The 20,715-nt window shown below is 38.9% G+C and overlaps 2 protein-coding genes across 4 annotated transcripts; both read left to right on the top strand.

Annotated features, from left to right (window-relative positions):
* Nucleotides 1-10,165, top strand: LOC137979745 (short-chain collagen C4-like). 3 transcript variants are annotated; one of them, XM_068827085.1, is made up of 7 exons: nt 1-444; nt 535-802; nt 4,857-4,922; nt 7,337-7,413; nt 7,728-7,817; nt 8,958-9,152; nt 9,516-10,165. In XM_068827085.1, exons 2-7 carry the CDS (start codon nt 774-776, stop codon nt 9,995-9,997), a joined length of 939 nt encoding a protein of 312 aa, XP_068683186.1. In that variant the 5' UTR covers nt 1-444; nt 535-773; the 3' UTR covers nt 9,998-10,165. The 3 variants fall into 3 exon arrangements, with proteins under 3 accessions (XP_068683186.1, XP_068683187.1, XP_068683185.1); XM_068827086.1 differs by lacking the exon at nt 4,857-4,922 and having other exon boundaries at nt 23-444; nt 9,516-10,162; XM_068827084.1 differs by lacking the exons at nt 1-444; nt 535-802; nt 4,857-4,922 and adding an exon at nt 5,163-6,421 and having other exon boundaries at nt 9,516-10,151.
* A 1,877-nt stretch (nt 10,166-12,042) lies between these two features.
* LOC137979744 (uncharacterized) lies at nt 12,043-16,161 on the top strand. Its single transcript, XM_068827083.1, has 5 exons — nt 12,043-12,365; nt 13,295-13,371; nt 13,683-13,781; nt 14,959-15,165; nt 15,536-16,161. The coding sequence occupies exons 1-5, from the start codon at nt 12,124-12,126 to the stop codon at nt 16,015-16,017; spliced, it is 1,107 nt and encodes a 368-aa protein (XP_068683184.1). The 5' UTR covers nt 12,043-12,123; the 3' UTR covers nt 16,018-16,161.
* Nucleotides 16,162-20,715: the final 4,554 nt, after the last annotated feature.

The following is a 20,715-nucleotide window of genomic DNA, read 5'->3' as shown; positions in this document are numbered from 1 at the left end:
CAGCCCACAGGATACAAGCTTCACCAAACTCATTCCCAGGGGACCCTGGGAACGAGGTGGAAGCTTAATTTGCTTTCTCCTTGATAGAGGAGTTCTTTTAACGTAACGTTAAAAATGTCTTGCCCCCCGTCAGATTCTGACGCTCGTCATTTTTCCGAAGACTCGAAAATGGATTACGACATAGAAATGGAAGACGATGGTCATGATTTATCTCCATCGAGATCATATAGCCTTGAGCGATGAAGATATCATCGACGACCCAAAGGCTGACAAGGAATGGACTGCCAATTACGAAAAAGGAAAAACAAGCTGACAAAGCGCTAGAACGACAACTGAAGGCCGATAAATTTCAGGGAAACGTTGAAGTGGCTTATTTAGGAGGAATACTTGCGTATTCTACATGGTGATCTCTGTGCGCACCTACCGAGACTGCTTTCGTTGATTGTATGTTTCTTGTTTGGCTGTTACTTCTTGCATCGACAGTTCATCGTGATTTGTTCCTTTTATTCATTCCTTGACTTCTGTATTGTGTAGGTGCAAGTGTGGAAATTGTCACAGTGTCGATTTTCTTCAAAACATTAGCGAGTACTATTGCTGCAGGGAGTTGGAAGGCTGTTTAGAACCTTGTGAAAGTGACCTGGTCCTTTAAATTGTTGGCCCCGGCGTTAAATTGTCCTGTGTGATTCAACATCCCAGGATTTGAACCCGTTTGCCTTCAGAAATGGAGTCTTAAGTTAACAGCCGGAAAATGAGGCAAAACAAAAGGAAAGCAAATGTATCAACAAACAGGAGACGAAGCAAGGTGAGCGGTGATTTTATTTTTTATTTTGGCTGAGATATGGTTTACAAATAGAGTACATGTTGTGTACTGCTGGTGTATTTGATTAAATATCTGATTTTATCTTTGCTTCGTTTCTTTTTGTTGCTTCCACTTCCATTTCTCTTATAACTTGAGCCTTCTGCCATGAGAATCGTTTAATTAAACGCCTTTCATATTTGTGTTGTCACGTTTGATCAAAAGCGGTTTAAACGTCGAGTAAAGGCCTCTCTTTTGAAATTCTTCAAGCACAAACTGAACCCATCTTCTTCGACGTTTCGTAATCTCATGGCGATTGTCGTCAAAATACGGTATCAGGAAATGAAGCCTTATACCGCCTTTTAAACTTCTGGTATTGTAGCATCCTGCTGAGAAGTCAAATTTTGACGTCACGATTAATTGCAGCTTGACCCATACCTCTCTTGTCTCGGTAGCGCGGCTAACGTGGCAGTATTTTGCCGCTAATTTTATACGTATTCAACAGATCGTTTCTCTTATAACTTGAGCTTTCTGTAAGCAGAATCGTATTAGAAATAGGTGTTTAATGAAACGTCTTCCATATTTGTGTTGTCACGTTTGATCAAAAGCGGTCTAAACGTCGACTGAAGTCCTCTGTTTTGAAATGCTTCGAGCACTGTGACAAACTGAACCAATCTTTTTCGACGTTCATGTCTTCATGGCGATTGTCGTCGAAATACGGTATCATGAAATGAAGCCCTATACCGTCTTTTAAATTTGTGGTATTGTTGCATTCTGCTGCTACGCATGTAAACTGCAGTCAAAGATCCACATTGAACAAGTCAAATGTTTAGAAAACTCTGGCTTTTACGTCACAATAGCAGCTAGACCCATATCTCTTCTGTTTTTGTTTCGGTAGCTAGTGCGGCCAACAGAGCAGTATATGGGCCAACATGTCGGAATTTTACCGCAAATTTTACGTATTGAACAGACCATCAAATATCGAGATTTAAACCAAATCAAAAAATTGTTTGCGCCAAAATGCCCCTGAAGTCACGCTAATTTTTTTTTTGAGAATCTTCGGTGGTGAAGCGGAAAGAAGTGGTTCCGATAAAATAGAAGCTCCGGGTTCGAATCTAATCCACGGATATGATTTTTTAATTTCCTTATTTTCTGTGCTACCACAAGTCCTGGGACACAGTGTCCTAAATTGACGATAACAGTAAATTCTATTCAAAGCTAATTACGAATTAACGATAATCGTTAATTTAGAGAAGAGATCATGTTGGAAGTAGTAAATAGGCCTTTTTCGATATATTAAAAGAAAGGAGAGGTTTAATAGAGGACAAATATGTTAAGCGAGACAATCGGCTGGCGTGAAAACACGTCCAAAGACAAAGGAAAATGGATCATATGCAAATATTTTTCACATTCATTCCAACGTGTTTCTTTTGTTTTTGTCCTCACTGACTCACTATCAACCTCAATTTTTGATATTTCGAAAATGGCCTATTTCGTTGGGCTCCCGTGCCGGCAGCGGGTTATCATGAGACGAAATTGCGAGAAGTTATCCTCGCTCTTAACTTAGCAATTGTCTTATCATGACACCTGAAAAATTCAGGGCGCTTCAACGGCAATTTTCGCCCCGAGACACATTCATGCTTGATCGCCAAAAATAAAATTCAGTTTTCAAATCTCCTTTGAATCGTGATGTGATCTGTGTGTTCGGAATCAAATGTGTAATGGAATAAGACCAATCTGAGCATCGTGTAACGGGAGGCGGATGGCTCATAACATTATTGTGGTGTTCACTTGTGAAATGAAAGTTCACACAAGTAGAATTTTTATTCCAATACGAACTAGTGAACTTCCTATGCCGTTTGTATGTAAACACTCTCTTTCCTGCCCTATATATTCCTTCAACACTTTCGTAATTTTTTACAGTGAGAACTGAGCATCGTGCATACTCGGTCAACATCGTTCAACAAAATCGAACGGATGTTGGACCCTTTCGCCCGGGCCTTAACTGATTATTAATTCGTCTTCGAAGACTTGACACTTAGCATTGAGAAGCACAAGAATAAATATCACAGTTGACACTTACTCAGCGCAGTGAATACCAGCGTTCTTCAGTGTGGGTTCGAAATTTCTAAACACTCTATTGACTCCTCACAACCTTTCCGAAATATCTATGAAATCTTGTCCAAAATCTTAGTACGCCTCCAAAGTCTGAGTTCGCGATATTCAAAAGCCCGATGATTGATGGAATTTAAATGTATTTCCCCCCCCCCCCCCCGCGGGGGCTAAAAAGTTCTAGCTCATCTTCCTTCCGAACGCAAATTTAAGAAATCACTCGTTGGGTACCCCAGATATTTTTCCAGGTTTCATTTGTCAAGTATAGCAAGAACGTTCACGAATCCTATTTTTCAATCGAATCTTTGTAGCGCCGCTATTTTGCGCTTATTGGCAATTTGCTTTTTTGTCACGTCGCTTTCGCCTAAAGACAACTGTTGACGTCGTTGTACCGCATTACAATCAAAAAAAATATTTTAATTCCCTGAAATGCTGTTAAAGGCGATAGCTCGTTTTGACTCAAAAAAAATGTGGACTCGTGTAGATCGTCCGATATCACGACATTTGAGGCGCGTTTACACGACAGAGGAAAAATGGCACGGGTCCGATAAATAGTGGAACGGTTCCAATAATGTTTGTAAAGAAACAGTGAACTTTTATCCGTTCCGCAACGGAACCATAAGCGTCTATGGTCCCGTAGCAGAACGGATAAAATTTCACTGTTTCTTTACAAAAATGAATGGAACCATTCCACTTTTTCTCGGACCCGTGCCATTTTTCCTCTGTCATGTAAACGCACCTTAAATTGTGATGATCTGCCTTCTGTTGACCTCTGTTGTGTACTTTGTCAACGGCGAAGAAAGTTATATTACTCGAAATCACCCGCTTCAAGTTCTCTTTTCGCTTTACTTCACTCAGTGAAACTTTTCTTGCCAGTTGACCCATCAGTTCTAAACGTTTACGTTCATTTCAGTCATAAAGTCGACCAATAAATCCCGATGCAACAGTGATTTGTTAATTTGGTAGCTGTATTTAACTTGGTAATATAATGTGTTCACTTGAATTTATCACGGTCAATTTTCATTGTAAATACAACTCTTACCACTCAGCCTATCTTTATTCGTCATGATTCTATTCATCCATTCCCATTATAACATCAACTCCCAGCACATTTTGCTGTTTTTTTGTGTTGTTACAATCATGCCAATAGAGCCTTTTCATGTTACAAAATTTACCTCTGCTGTGCCTGTTTTAGTGCTGTTTTTGGAATCCCCAAATGGTCAGTGTAAAACGCAGACTGCAGACCGGCGGTAAAATGCAGACTGAGGTTACAATTTAACTGTTGAAAAAGCCCAAACCCATTAGAAATGCTAACAGTTAAGCCTAAATATTGTTTTAGGCCTAATTAGGCCTCAAGGTTATCATTTCTAAGGGATTTGGGCTTTTTCAACAGAACTTTACGTTATAACTTCAGTCTGCATTTTAGCCCTGGTCTGCAGTCTGCAGTCTGCGTTTTACAATGACCGAATTCGCAAAACCTCAAATCACTCACCATAGCACGAGAGGAACTGACTAACTCAGTGAGTACACTCAAAGGCCACCTTCCCCATGCAAAACTGCTACAAAGGGAAGGGGAATAAAAAGAGCCCCACAAAATCTGTTTTGATGTTTATAGCCGTTATTGCTTTCATACTGTAAATGAATGTAAATAAAACGTAATAAAGTTTTGTATTGCCACCTTTGAGAGGAAGACAGCGACGCTAACGAAAGCGTAACTTGAAAAATGAATCAATATTTTCTGACGCTATCGTAAACCTGTTTGCCGTCTATATCCCGCACTGTTCGAGTATCACAATATCGGCGAAAATGCTCCAAGTGTATTGTATTGGAAGAATTCGTTATTGAAGTAAATGTGGAGAATGAAGGATTGCTTGGAAGTATGTTCATGTTGTCGTCAAAACTTCATCGATTGAATGTGGTTACATTTATTCCTATTTTACTTTATTAGGGACTTCAACATCTACGACGGCGACGAACTGAAAATATCACCTCAAAATATAAACTTCGCGCTTTCGTAAGTGTTCCGCGATTATTCTGTCTCGTTCATGTCATGAGGCGAAGTATCCTAAAACTCAAGGGACGTTTACACGACAGAGCAAAAATGGCACGGTGAACTTTTATCCATAGGCGCCTATGGACCCGTCGCGGAACGGGTAAAAGTTCACTGTTTCTTTGTAAAAAACTGTTGGAACCGTTCCAGTTTTTGTCGGGCCCGTGCCATTTTTGCTCTGTCGTGTAAACGCCCTTTCAATTGGAAACGAACGTTTCCTCACGTTATTGTCAAAACCTCAAAGTTGGTTCCAGTTCTTCAACAAATGACCCAATTGTTTCCATTTCAACAACCAGAGCATTTTAATTCTAACACTGAATTCACTCGGCTTACAGAAAGATCCTTGGGGAACGAAGACTTTAAATCGCCGAAAGCTTATTAAATGTGTCACTCTAGCTTTTCTGTATTCTTTGGTTCAAGAGAAAGATACAGACAAATCTAAATCCGTCGTCTTATAGGAAAGAACGCCGCTCTAAGAACTGTAATATGTCAACAATGTATGCGCAAGATCGGCGCTCTCTGTTGCACAGACCGTCGTCAATTAAGTGAGATGTAGAATGTTATTTTTACAGTACCCTACATGGACGATTGAAAATGTATTGTCAGATGCTCGCGACCTCCACATAACCTAAAATTTGCTCAGTTCACGTCGTCGTCAGGCCGAGAACGGCAATTGGCATGGGAACGCGCTTCCAAAACTACGGTTTGAAAACAGTTAATGATGAAGCACTGTCATTTCCTGCTGTTAGATTTCATAACCTTCTGCTAGTCTTTCAGAAAAGCCAACCGAGTGCACTTATCATCATCCTAGAAATATTTATATGCAAATTTGTCTGAGCAGTCCAACTGTTCATGGGGAATATTTCAGGGTTGCGGTCCCATTAAAGGCAAAGCTTGTTTTCGTTGGCTATCGCTTAGAGTTTCTTAGTCACAAAAATATTGTTATTCCACTTAGATGTAGATTGATTGTGTACACCAGGTGAAAATAATTTTCCATCCGTTGACTGGCATATTGACATTTACGCGCGTGACTCTTTGTTCAGTCAAAAGCATCTCAGTTGTAAACGCGAAAAAGTTCAAGCTTGTATCTTTGCGAAGCTCTCTGCAGAATCAATAAAACGTCTTTCTTGTGATTCACCTAAAGTATATTTATTTCCTTTCTCCAACTTGATACTCCACTTGTACCGAAGGCAGTGATCAAAGAAGACCATTTCGTCAGTTATGAAGTATCCGCGAGTGAAAACCCCTTGTGGTGGCTTGCGTTTCCTTGTTGTGTTAATGATTTGCTTTACCATTTTGGTCCACATCTCAGCCATGGATGATCAGCGTCCAAATAATCACGATGTCCATGCAACTGGACAAAAGACTGAGTCGATGCTGTTTCGCGAACGCAGAAGAATTAAGAAAAATACCACTCAAAACCCGCAAGACTTTGAAAAACGACTGAAAAGCGTTGAAGAGAGGTTTGTCCTCGATAAGTTATAGCTGCTTATCCTCCCAATCTCAAATAACGTATTGTCGTCTCTCCGGTCGAGACTGAGTAATCTTTTCAATTTTTTTCTTGATTTCAGTGAGTGTTCATTGTTTCTAATGGTCGTGTATTTTGCTTCGTCGACTCTCTTGGCCACCAAAATTATTTGATAACATTTCTATACAATTCGGCTTCATGCGTTAGGAGTTTACACTTATATAGTTTTCAGAAATAAAATTTCGATTCGAAATTGATTTAGCGAAGGCTAAAACTTCCTTCAGAAACTTGGTACCTCTTCATTATTCTTGTTTCTAGCAGTATTAAAATGTTGCTAGTTAATTTAACTCCAAAGGAAATATTATCGCTACAGTTTCAATTTTGTGCGTGTGAGTGAAATGTTTAGTAAAAGTGATTTTTGCGCAGAAAGAGAAAAGTTATTTCGCTAAAATTAAAGTTATTATACCAATTAAGTGATTTTCCTCGCAAAAATACGGTTTTTAGAAAATACGCCGCTTGGAGGTATTTATCAAAACGATGGGGCAATGTAAGCCCGTTGGAAAGAAATCATCAAAGACCCGAAGGAAAGAGCCATATTAATTACGGCACTCAGTACAGGATATCATGTAAAATGTCAGCTCCAACGAAAAAAATAAATTAATAAATAAAATCATTCGACCAAAACGACCAATCAGATCTAGTACACAATCAAACGTTTACTATCACTGTAAAACTCTTTGAACATTTAATTCAATACGGACAATTCTTCAGTTACGTGTTCTTTCCCTAAAATATTATTATGCCTTAACCTGCTTTAGCTTGAATACCTTTCTTTTACCTCAGACATGACCATCTGATAACAATCGACAATTCAGATGAATATCAACACTTCAATTTTATTTTGTTATAGACTTGATGCACTGATGCGGTTCCCTCGTCTGGGATCAAGTGGGAATTCTTGCAATTCACTTATAGCCTACCTTTTGGGTTGGTATAGAGCCCACCCATGATTATAAGATAATGGCATTTAAAAGAAGAGTTATTCAGTGATAAAAGTTATTTCTTTTCATTTGTTTTGAGGCACAACAGAAAATAAACTCTTCCGTTACTTGGGAAGTTCTCAACAGTACATGAACGCCAAAAAAATTCTAGTATAAAAGCACTATTTTGTTCACGTTATTTTTTAAGGAAAGTAATTGGAGGTTATAATTAATATGACTACCAACTACGAATTTTAAGGAATCATCCTATTTGTGAACTCTAAGCCATTGAATTGTTTTGTACCATTTTCAATCTCAAAGGAAAGCATATCCAAAACAGTGGAAAAGAAAAGATGGAACCCCCTGGTCCACCAGGGAAACCAGGATTGAATGGAAAAAATGGCTCCAAAGGTAAATGAAACTCTGCACTACGTGGCAATATTTAAACTTCACTTCACAGAGCTGTCATAGAGATTTTGACGTCTTACCGTCAAAACGTCTGAAATTGTGCAGAAGATGCCCATTATTAAACCTATTTTTTGTCTGATGCTTAAAATCCTCCTGGAATCGGAATCATTATATATCATAGAAATTTAATGTACAGGCCGGAAGAAGGCGTTTACACCGAAATTTGTGGACACAGAGCCAGATCTTGGAAAAAGTTAACTCCATTTGATGCAGGTTAAAATCCACTTTAACCCTTCCCATTAATACTAGTACTAAAAAAGAGAAAATTAGTCTCATTGGACCAACAGAGTCTGCAGTAAACAAAGGAAATATTATCCGTTTTGGTCTCCACCACAGTTTAGGGCTTTTCAAATTCTATAGAATGGTAGAACCCCTTATAAATATCAAAAAGACATCCAAAACTTGTCCAAACTCAGGATGATTTAATTCAACCAGTCGCTAAGTAAGGAGTGTTTTAAAAACATTTGTTATCGCACCATTTTCAAAAATACAGTAAAATACGTGGCTTCCGAAAACTTTATCATCCGCTAAGGGTCTAATATTTAGATTAAAGGTTACAAAACATGCACATGCGGCATTCCGTTGATAATTGCAGCAACATAATCATGCGTTTGCTGAAAATTAATGTATTTTTCTGAAACTTGTTTGAGACCCCTTGTGACGTTGCTCCTCCAAATAACGAAAAATTATCCTGTTCCAATTTCCCATTCTTTATTCTGAACATTAGACCCTGCCAGATGCAGTTTTGCCGCCTCGCTTTTGTCCTGGAGCTCTAACTTGTTAAACAATAAATGAATGACAGTAAATTGCTTAAGGTATTTCACACAAACTACCCCACTCAAAAAGGAAAACCACAAACAAACAAATACACCCACTTAAAAGGGAAAACTAAATATAGTTTCGTGAATCATCCCGAGTGAGGCATCTTTCCCTACTTTCCTTCAACTCGTTTGAATAAGGTGAATAAGAAATGCAGGTCAATGTGACCATGGAAAACGAATCACTCTGAACTGCTTCCCTTAAAATTTTCCCATCAGCACACAGCAAATAATAGTGCACCTGCTCTGTCCTCTTTCCTCACAGGGGAACCAGGAAAGCCTGGCACAAACACGCCCTTACCAGGCCCTCCTGGTCCTAAAGGACAACAAGGAGCTGTAGGTAAGACTGGAGCCCAGGGACCTCAAGGCGCCAAAGGAGAAAAAGGACAAAAGTCGGGTGTGAAGTATGTACGATGGGGAAGGACCACATGCCCCAGTGGTGCTCAGATTGTCTATAAAGGTATAAAGTTCCTAAAACAATTAAATTCAACGCTTCCTAACATTTCGTAATACCTCTCAACTAACATTCACCTTTCGTTTTCTTCACGTTTGGGTGGTTGTGATAGAATTCTGACTTTTTTCCTTTCTTGGTGGTCACAGGAGTTGTCATGAGAGCAGAAAACGTATAAAGGAATAGTAAAATATTACTCAAACGGAAATACTGATCTCGCTAAAATAAAGACTGAGGGAAAACATAGAATGGCAAATAAAGCTAAAAATCCCTGATGAATTCTTTTCGAGATGTAATTTATTAGGGAGTGACAGCTGTTTTTTGATCTCCAAGCAAGATGAATGCGTTTGACATATCGCTTCCACGTTTCAGGGATAATTGGGGGTGAACGGTACACTCACTACGGTGGTGGATCCAACTACCTTTGTCTTCCTCACAATCCAAAGTACGACAAGTACAAAGATGGTAAGCAGGCTGCAGGATACATTTACGGCACTGAGTATCAAGTCAGTCAATACAACGGAGACCCTTTTAAGAGAAATCTCCATGATCATGACGCACCCTGTGTTGTCTGCTTTGTGAAGTCACGTGGCTCAATGCTGATGATGCCCGCAAGGAATGACTGTCCATCTGGATGGAGCGAGGAGTATCATGGGTATCTGATGACTGAACATTATACTCACAAACATTCAAGTGATTTCATCTGTGTTGATGGTGATCCAGAATATGTTCCTGGTAGCCATGCTGACAAAAATGGTGCCTTGTTGTATCCCGTGGAAGGCGTTTGTGGTTCACTTCCCTGTCTTCCATATGTCAACCATCGAGAGTTGACATGCGCCGTCTGTACCAAGTAATGAAAGAAAAAAGAAAGCTCGAACAGTAGTTCATTTGCATTAGAACTAAACAGAAACTAAATGAAATATCAATCGCCAGCAAGCCAGAGAGCAAATGTAGAGTAAGGGGGCGAAACAATAAACTTGTTGATCTTAATGAGTCTTGTGTTACACGATTGTGTTCAATTCGATCCACTAATCAGCATCCTACAGCTGAGATGTCTTGGAACAAGTGCCCTCTTCGATTGGTACCGAATATACTAAACATTTTAGATGTACTCAAGTCTTCTTACAAAACTCAGTAGAAATTGATCCTCCACAGCAAGTCCATTTTCATTAATTAATTGAAATTTCTCCGACAAATCAAATAAGACCACATTGGTATGAAACCCAAGGTTGACCGACCCCAATGGAACGAAAATACGCAGGCATTTGAACTTACCTAACCTCGAAAACGGACAATCTTTCCTCCCTTGTACCCATTCTGTTTCTAAGTGACACCGTCCTGGGCATGTATTTTCATGTGCCTCTTCCAACAAGAATTGGTACAAGAGAGGAAGGATTGTCCATCTGTCTGGTTTAGGTACGAGTATAGACCTCTTTCATAATGGCGGCCCAAGAAAATATCCTTTTTTTTAAATACTAATAAGCCTTTGTAGCCTCGCAACGACGAGCAGATTTCAAAAAAATATTTGTTTCAAAATAAGGGCAGTAGGTCTAATTAACATAAACACAAAAGAATGAAAAAGTGGTCGCCATTTATGACAGTGACACTTCCACCCTGTTTGACAACAAAGATTTCTCAAATACCTCACCCTGAGACAACCTGGCATAAAATTTACAATGAAATTCGAAGAACAGCATAAAATTCCGTTTTTAGACGGCCTCGTGAAACGCGAGCAAAATCGTACATATGTTTCAACGATGACCTAGTACAGAAAGAAACTTTTCACCGGCCTTTACATGAAATGGGACTCGACTCGACTCCCTCACACCACGAAAGCACGAGGTTAATTTAGTTCGCACCTTGACCTATCGTTGTTTTCGTATTTGTTCTGATTCCTCTTTATGCGTTCTTGCCTTTAGTTAATGAAATTGAAAAACTATTATTACAAAATGGGTATCCTAAGGGCAAATGAAGCGTTCAAATCCTGTCACAACATCCTCAAGAAAAAATTCATTCTAGTTTTACCCTAGCTATTTAGGTTTAAAGAATAAAAATTTCTCGCGAAGTGTAAATTCTTGTATTGATAGTTTCTATGAATTCGTTAATTAGGGTTGTTTTTCAAAATAATAGACGATTTCACGCTCTTGATTGCATCATGGGAGTAATCAGGACAACATGGCGGGAAACTCAAAGGTTTGTATGGATATTCGAAGCAAAATATACGGTACATGACTCAACTTTATTTTTTTTTTATGTATGAGCAACGTCGGCGCTCTTTGTTGCACAGACCATCGTCAATTAAGTGAGATGTAGAGTGTTGTTTTTACATTTTCCTGCATTAACATTTGAAATTTATTGTCAGGTGATCGCGATCTCCACATAACCTCTGATTCAAATTTGCTCGCTTCATGTCGTTGTCAGGGCGACGTTCCAAAACTATGGTATAACAACAGTCGCTAATGAAGCACTGTGATTTCCCGCTTGTAGGTTTTATAAATGTTTGCTACTCTTTCAGGAAGCCAACCGAACTGAAAGTCACTTTGAAACCACTTATCATCAGCCCAGAAATATTATGTGCAAAATGTGTCCAACTGTTTGTTCTTGGGGAATAGTTCTTCCCTGCTTTCCTAAGGCAAAGCTTGTTTTCCTTGACTTATTAATCAAGTCAGCTATCGCTTATGGTTTGTTATTCGCGAAAATATTTCTATTCCACTCGGAAGAAGATCGAATGTGTACAAGAAGTGCAAATAATTTTCCTTCCGTTGACTGATTTATTGACATTTACACGCGTGGCTCTTTGCTCGAGGGCATCTAAGTTGTAAACGCGAAAAAGTTCAAGCATGTATGTTCGTGCAGTTCTCTGCAGAATCAATAAAACATATTTATTGTGGTCTGTCAAAGGTGTATTTATTTCGTTTTTCCAACTTGATACTCCACTTGTACTGAAGGCAGTGATTCAAAAAAGACTATTTCGTCAGTTATGAAATACCCGCGAGTGAAAACCCCTTGTGGTGGTTTGCGTTTCCTTGTTGTGTTAATGATGTGCTTTCCCATTTTGGTCCACATCTCAGCCATGGATGATCAGCGTCCAAATAATCACGATGTCCATGCAACTGGACAAAAGACTGAGTCGATGCTGTTTCGCGAACGCAGAAGAATTAAGAAAAACACCACTCAAAACCCGCAAGACTTTGAAAAACGAGTGAAAATCCTTGAAGAGAGGTTTGTCCTCGATAAGTTATAGCTGCTTATCCTCCCAATCTCAAATAACGTATTGTCGTCTCTCCGGTCGAGACTGAGTAATCTTTTCAATTTTTTTCTTGATTTCAGCGAGTGTTCATTGTTTCTAATGGTCGTGTATTTTGCTTCGTCGACTCTCTTGGCCACCAAAATTATTTGATAACATTTCTATACAAGTCGGCTTCATGCGTTAGGAGTTTACACGCGTTTATAGTTTTCAGAAATAAAATTTCGATTCGAAATTGATTTAGCGAAGGCTAAACTTCCTTGAGAAACTTGGTACCTCTTAATTATTCTTGTTTCTAGCAGTATTAGAATGTTGCCAGTTAATTTAACTCCAAAGGAAATATTATCGCTACAGCTTCAATTTTGTGCGTGTGAGTGAAATGTTTAGTAGAAGTGATTTTTGCGTAGAAAGAGAAAATTTATTTCGCTAAAATTAAAGTTATTATACCAATTAAGTGATTTTCCTCGCAAAAATACGGTTTTTAGAAAATACGCCGCTTGGAGGTATTTATCAAAACGATGGGGCACTGTAAGCGCGTTGGAAAAAAATCATCAAAGACCCGAAGGAAAGAGCCATATTAATTACGGCACTCAGTACAGGATATCATGTAAAATGTCAGCTCCAACGAAAAAAATTAATAAATAAATAAAATCATTCGACCAAAACGACCAATCAGATCTAGTATGCAATCAAACGTTTACTATCACTGTAAAACTCTTTTAACATTTAACACAATACGGACAGTACGTTCATCAGTTATATGTTCTTTCCCTAAAATATTATTATGCCTTAACCCTGTTAACCTGTTTGAGCTTGAATACCTTTCTTTTACCTCAGACATGACCATCTGATAACAATCGACAATTCAGATGAATATCAACACTTCAATTTTATTTTGTTATAGACTTGATGCACTGATGCGGTTCCCTCGTCTGGGATCAAGTGGGAATTCTTGCAATTCACTTATAGCCTACCTTTTGGGTTGGTATAGAGCCCACCCATGATTATAAGATAATGGCATTTAAAAGAAAAGTTATTCAGTGATAAAAGTTATTTCTTTTCATTTGTTTGAGGCACAACAGAAAATAAACTCTTCGGTTACTTGGGAAGTTCTCACCAGTACATGAACGCAAAAAAATTCTGGTATAAAGCACTATTTTGTTCAGGTTATTTTTTAAGGAAAGTAATTGAAGGTTATAATTAATATGACTACCAACCACGAATTTTAAGGAATCATCCTATTTGTGAACTCTAAGGCATTGAATTGTTTTGTACCATTTTCAATCTCAAAGGAAAGCATATCCAAAACAATGAAAAAGAAAAGATGGGACCTCTTGGACCCCCTGGTCCACCAGGGAAACCAGGATTGAATGGAAAAAATGGCTCCAAAGGTAAATGAAACCGGCTGCACTACGTGGCAATATTTAAACTTCACTTCACAGAGCTGTCATAGAGATTTTGCCGTCTTACCGTCAAAACGTCTGAAACTGTGCAGAAGATGCCCATTATTACTCAGAATCTATTTTTTGTCTGATACTTAAAATCCTTCTAGAATCGGAATCATTATATATCATGGAAATTTAATGTACAGGCCGTAAGAAGGCGTTTACACTGAAATTTGTGGAGACAGACCCAAACCTTGGAAAAAGTTAAATCCATTTGATGCAGGTTAAAATCCACTTTAACCCTTTCCATTAGAACTAAAAAAGAGAAAATTAGTCTCATTGGACCAACAGAGTCTGCAATAAACAAAGGAAATATTATCCGTTTTGGTCTCCACCACAGTTTAGGGCTTTTAAAATTGTATAGCATGGTAGAGCCCCTTATAAACAATATAAAGATCAAAAAGACATCTAAAACATGTCCAAACTGAGGATGATTTAATTCAACCAGTCGCTAAATAAGGAGCGTTTTAAAAACATTTGTTATCCGCGCACCATTTTCAAAAATACAGTATACATACGTGCCATCAGAAAACTTTAATAATTATCATCCGCTAAGGGTCTAATATTTAGATTAAAGGATGCAAAACATGCACATGCGGCAATGATTCCGTTGATAATTGCAGCAACATAATCATGCGTTTGCTGAAAATTAATGTATTTTTCTGAAACTTGTTTGAGACCCCTCGTGACGTTCCTCCAAATAACGAAAAACATCGTGTTCCAATTTGCCATTCTTTATTCTAAACATTAGACCCTGCCAGATGCAGTTTTGCCGCCTCGCATTTATCCTGTTTTTCTAAGAGAGGAGCTCTAACTTCTTAAACAATAAATGAATGACAGTAAATTGCTAAAGGTTTTGTCAGATGAACTGCCCAACTCAAAGAAAAAAAAAACAAACAAATACACTCACTTTTAAAAAGGGAAAACTTAATATTGTTTCGTGAATCACGCCGAGTGAGGCATCTTCCCCTATCTTTCCTTTAAATTCGTTTTAATAAGCTGAACAAGAAAAGCAGGTCAATGTGACCATGGAAAACGAATCACTCTGAACTGCTTCCCTTCAAATTTTCCCATCAGCACACAGCAAATAATAGTGCACCCGCTCTGTCCTCTTTCCTCACAGGGGAACCAGGAAAGCCTGGCACAAACACGCCCTTACCAGGCCCTCCTGGTCCTAAAGGACAACAAGGAGCTGTAGGTAAGACTGGAGCCCAGGGACCTCAAGGCGCCAAAGGAGAAAAAGGACAAAAGGGGACTGCAAAGTCGGGTGTGAAGTATGTTCGATGGGGAAGGACCACATGTCCCAGTGGTGCTCAGATCGTCTATAAAGGTATATAAAGTTCCTTGAACGATTTAATTCAACGATTCCTAACATTTCGTAATACCTCTCAACTAAGATTCACACTTCGTTTTCTTCAGGTTTGGGTTGTTGTGATAGAATTCTGATTTTTTTTTTTCTTTTCTTGGTGGTCACAGGAGTTGTCATGAGAGCAGAAAACGTTATAAAGGAATAATAAAATATTACTCAAACGGAAATACTGATCTCGCTAAAATAAAGACTGAGGGAAAACATAGAATGGCAAATAAGGCTAAAAATCCGTGATGAATTCTTTTCGAGATGTAATTTATTAGGGAGTGACAGCTGTTTTTTGATCTCCAAGCAAGATGAATGCGTTTGACATATCGCTTCCACGTTTCAGGGATAATTGGGCGTGAATACTACACCCACTACGGTGGTGGAGCCAACTACCTTTGTCTTCCTCACAATCCAAAGTACGACAAGTACAAAGATGGTTACCAGTATGCAGGATACATTTACGGCACTGAGTATGAAGTCAGTCAATACAACGGAGACCCTTTTAAGAGAAATCTCCATGATCATGACGCACCCTGTGTTGTCTGCTTCGTGGCGTCACGTGGTTCAATGCTGATGATGCCCGCAAGGAATGACTGTCCATCTGGATGGGCCGAGGAGTATCGTGGGTATCTGATGACTGCACATTATGGTCACAAACATTCAAGTGATTTCATCTGTGTTGATGGTGCTCCAGAATATGTTCCTGGTAGCCATGCTGACAAGAATGGTGCTTTGCTGTATCCCGTGGAAGGACTCTGTGGTTCACTTCCCTGTCTTCCATATGTCAGCGGTCGAGAGTTGACATGCGCCGTCTGCACCAAGTAAAGAAAAAAGAAAGCTGGAACAGTAGTTGATTTGCATTAGAACTAAACAGAAACTAGATAAAATTTCTTTCGCTGGCAAGCCAGTTAGCAAAATGCAGAGTAAGGGTGCAAAACAATAAACGTAATGGGAAAATAATAATAATAATACATTAAACTTGTTGATCATAAAGTCTTGCGTTACACGATTATGTTCAATTCGTTCCTCTAATATAGCACCCGGTCTACAGTTGAGTTGCCATGGAACAAGCGCCCCCCTCGATTGGTACCGAGTATACTAAACATTTTAGATGTACTGAAGTCTTCCTAAAACAAAGTAGAATTTATTTTCCGCAAGTCGATTTTCTTTTAAGTCCGACAGGTCAAATCAGACCCATTCGTACGTATGCAACCCAAGGATAACCCTAACGGAACGAAAATAGGCATGGCAGGCATTTGAATTTCTCCAGATGCAGCGCTTGAAAAGCAACGACTTGGGCTAATATAACCTTTGAAATTTCTTTAGGAATTTCGATATATGGTTTAGAGAACTCACCCACTGACTTATCAGAAGAGAATCACTAATTTGTAAAGGTGACCGCATTTATCTTATACTAACAAAGCGCACCCATCAATGAACAATGATGATTTCCCTCTGAGAAATCCCAAAACTCACAAAGGGTTGTTTTACCATATCGGATTAGCGCTAAATTATAGGAAGCCCTTCTTGCTTCTAATTCCCTGTTGTATACAAGACAAGACAAGGATACTCTCCCTCAACTAACCACCGCGCACCAGTGGCTCAGTTGGTTGAGCACCGGGCTGCCATGCGGGAGGTCGTGAGTTCGACTCCGGCCGGACCAACACTCAGGGTCTATAAAATACCGGGGGGCGGGGGGAAGTGCTGCCTTTGTAATTACATCCGCAAATGGTTAGACTTTCAAGTCTTCTCGGATAAAGACGATAAGCCGGAGGTCCCATCTCACAAATAACTTCCATGTGCATTAGTTCCCTGTGGGACGTTAAAGAACCCACAAACTATTCGAGAAGAGTAGGGGATGAAGTTCCCGGTGTTATGGCTGTCCTCTGTGTGTATATGGTTGGGTGGGTATAGCAGGTCCACATCAACTGAATAGCTGCCAAAACTTCAACCGGCCGGCTTAAACAAATAAGTAAATAAATAAAATATACAAGTAACTTAGCCGCGTACTCGTGTTGTTAAAGTATCAAATGTGTACATCTCAGTTGACCCACAGAATTAGTGACTAGCCTGGGCAGCTAAATATTGACCGGAAAGACTGAAGTCTTTTTGTACGTTTTCATTGCCACCACAATTATGTTTACCTAATATTAATTCTCGATAACTTTGTCATCGCACGATCTTCCGCTACTACAATTGCTCCGATGAAATTGCAATGGCAACATGCGCCTCACTTCCAAGCAGTGCACCTGAGCTAATTTATTCAGTCAGACGAAAGATTAATAAGTAAATACTTCAATGTGACCTGACTTAAATTGGTTTTCTCCCTTTTTGATCGATTTCTCTCCTTCAAAGAAGAAACAAAACTGCGAAGTACGTTAATTTTGAATGCAATCAAACGATAACTGTACTTTCTAAGAAACTGTTGATGGCACTCATGAACATGCCTAGAAGTACTTCTTCCGAAAGTACGATGGTTTTGTTGAAAATCCACTGGAGAAACTGAAATTGTAGCCACGTACGTTCTTTGTGAGTTCAGTCTTCCATAAGACCGGCTTGCGCGAAAAACATTTACAACTACTTTGGGCTCCAATATCTTGTTTAAGGACGGTGCCGTACTAATTAAAGATATTTTGCCCCGGTGTGTGATTATGCAGGAAATGTAGATCTTAACAAGTGTCATTGAAATCCAAAAAGAAAATTTGGGGGTAACCACACATTTTTCAAAGATAATTCATGAATAATATTTGTGAAAAGCTCTAAAATACTGTCAAAGCAATGTATGGCGTTGTGCATGAATTTTTTTTTCAACGTGAAAGCTCTGCACGATTTTTTTTTGACAGCACTTCTTTTAATATTAAAGAAATACAAAGCTTCGCACAGTTTAATTACACCACTATTCTTTACAGTTGAACGCAAAGGCTAAAAGCGTGAGAAGTTCGAAGGCAATATAGTACGTATATTCGGTGTTGTTTTCTCGGTCGAAGATAAAAAAGTCCTGTCCAATCGACAAATGGATCGTGCTTCAAAGAGTTCACTGCCAGATTTACTTCCAAAAAGCACAGGTTGTGTTGGTCTCGGAATGCAGGGTGGGGGCCCTACAAGAGCCGTTTGATGTTTTACCTGTAGAGTGCAATTTTGAACGCTTGACCTAAAGTATGTTTCCCTGCGTTGTGCAATGCATGTTGGGGGCTCTTGAAAGAGCCGTTGTCCACTGGTACTTGTAATGACATAGACAAAGCAACATTAACTATAAATCCCACCTTGCAAGGCCACATCAAACAGCAAAGTATACACAGTGGGACAAGATGAATTCCTGCGGGGTTGAGGGCTGTCCACCAGTGGACTTTACAAGGCCTGTGCCCTTCTGCTGTCTCTCCCAGAGAGAAAATGTGTCAGTTGCGTGCTCTAATAGAGAAAATGTCTGGGTTTTTTTTTTCAATATTTATAAATTCTGATAAAAACTGAAGGACAGAGAACATATTTTTTTTCTCATGTCGAATCTTGTTTTAGCTTTTCTCAGATTGGACCGGCTTTTTTCCTTTTCTGGTATGTAGCCTTGGTTTGGCTGTTATTAAAGCAGTGCTCCTGTTTTTTTTGTCTGATTTGGTCGTCTGATTTCCACAACATTTTTTAAGGGATGCATTGTGCCATAAAGAAAGAGATTTTCTTATAAAACACAGCCAAATCTGAACAAATCTAGCTATTGAAAAGTCAATCTTTTGGAATTTGAACCACAGCAAGTATTTTCTAGTCCTTCAATACTTTTTATATTACCCAAGACGGTTGAAAGTTTAAAGTACAGCTGAACACATATAGTAAGATTATTTTATTTGATGAATTATTATTTAATATATATTTAACATATTACTTGAATTTTAATATTTGAAATGGTTGTTTAGATACATATGAAGAGAAAAAACAGATATAATGAATTTCTTGCAACATCCAAACAAGATATAATTGACTGAAGCTATGATCTTCGCAGTTATGAACGCAATTTTTACAATTGCGTTGAGAAGCCCGAAAAATTCAGGACTTCAACGGGGTTTGAACCCGTGACCTCGCGGTTTTTAATTGGTTTTTCTGAGTGACTTTGGTTCCTAACTTGTTTAATATTGTTGTGGTTTCAAAAGGAATATTGTTCAAGGTTTGTTATAGTAAAATTATTTTATATTTCTTCTACATTTGAAATATTGTTCTCCTTAAACGAGGAGGACATCAGATGTAATCTGTTGCATTGTGACTTCTAAAAACATCAATACATGCAAAATTTGTTCAATTGATAGAGGAGCAGGTTATATTCTCGATATGTACATTAAAACTACTTGACTTTGTGTTTTGATATCATACTTTGGTTCAGTTTACTTGCAGGATTTTTTTTTGAAGGGTGAACTGCTTGCAGCAATTTTTTTTTTTTGCAATTTTCCTTTGCAGGATTTCTAATGTTCCGCCCCTAATTATATCAAGACTGGGCCAAGCTGAACCACTTAACGTTCTCTAACCAATATTTCGTGTAAGTTTCTTTTCTCAAATTTCGTTTGTTGAATTTCTTTTAGGGCAGTTGTTACGTGACCTCGATACTATATATGACGGCCTCCTTTCAAATCATGAGATGGTATTGTGAACAATTAAAAGTCAAAGCAAAAAACAAACAGTAAAAACAAACATTGGGCTGTTGCCGTGAAAAGAAGATATACTCCCGTGTAAATTATTTGTGAAGCTGGTGTAATTGCAAGTTTACGTGATTTCCTGCGCTGTGAAAAAACACTGAAAACTTGGAACACCTGTCGGGTTGTGGTTGAGAGAGACTGACTGAATGAAAAGCGTTTGCGAGAATCATAATTATAATAATACTGTTGAGTTTACTTCGGCGCCGCATTCTGTCGAGTCTCTTCACTTTGCTCATGACGGCCTTCATGTTTCTAGTCATGTGCTTTTTCCCCGCGGTTCGCTCTGCGCTCATCCAACTAGGAATTTGTGCATCCCTTTGAACTACAAGAGCACTTGAACATAAGGGAGATTACAGCTGCAGCGTTTAAGGAAGGACACCAATAGCCCATTTTCGAGTTGCTGCGTGCCTCAGTTTCAAAGTGAGTTTAGGTACACAACCATTCAAATGGAAATGAGTTGCGTATTCTTTTGCAAATCAAACTCATTTCCCTTCTAATAGTTGAGCACCAAGACTCACATCGAAACCAAGACAAACAACAACTCGGAAATGGCCCAATAGAGTTGACAAACTGAAAAAATTTCATTGGACAAGGGATGACAGCCTGAAGAGGGAAAACAACAGATCGTGCGCACGTGGCGCCCGTGCATGATGACAAAAACAATGCGCGGGTTTCCCCATCACAAATATACCGATTTTGCCATTTAAAGTTGCGATTTTTTGCCTCCTACTCAACGTCCTTATTCCAGGTCGGAATAGGTGAGTTTGTTAAGTTAAATGCGTTTACACTGTTAGAGTTTCTTTCCGGCTTCTGCCAAGGTGAGATAGTTTAGACAGAGAAGTAAAAGTGA

This window comes from Montipora foliosa, chromosome 12, assembly GCF_036669935.1.
Source record: "Montipora foliosa isolate CH-2021 chromosome 12, ASM3666993v2, whole genome shotgun sequence".
Lineage (NCBI taxonomy): Eukaryota > Metazoa > Cnidaria > Anthozoa > Scleractinia > Acroporidae > Montipora > Montipora foliosa.
Note: the sequence above shows the minus strand (reverse complement) of the source record. Positions and strands in the feature narration are given on the sequence as shown.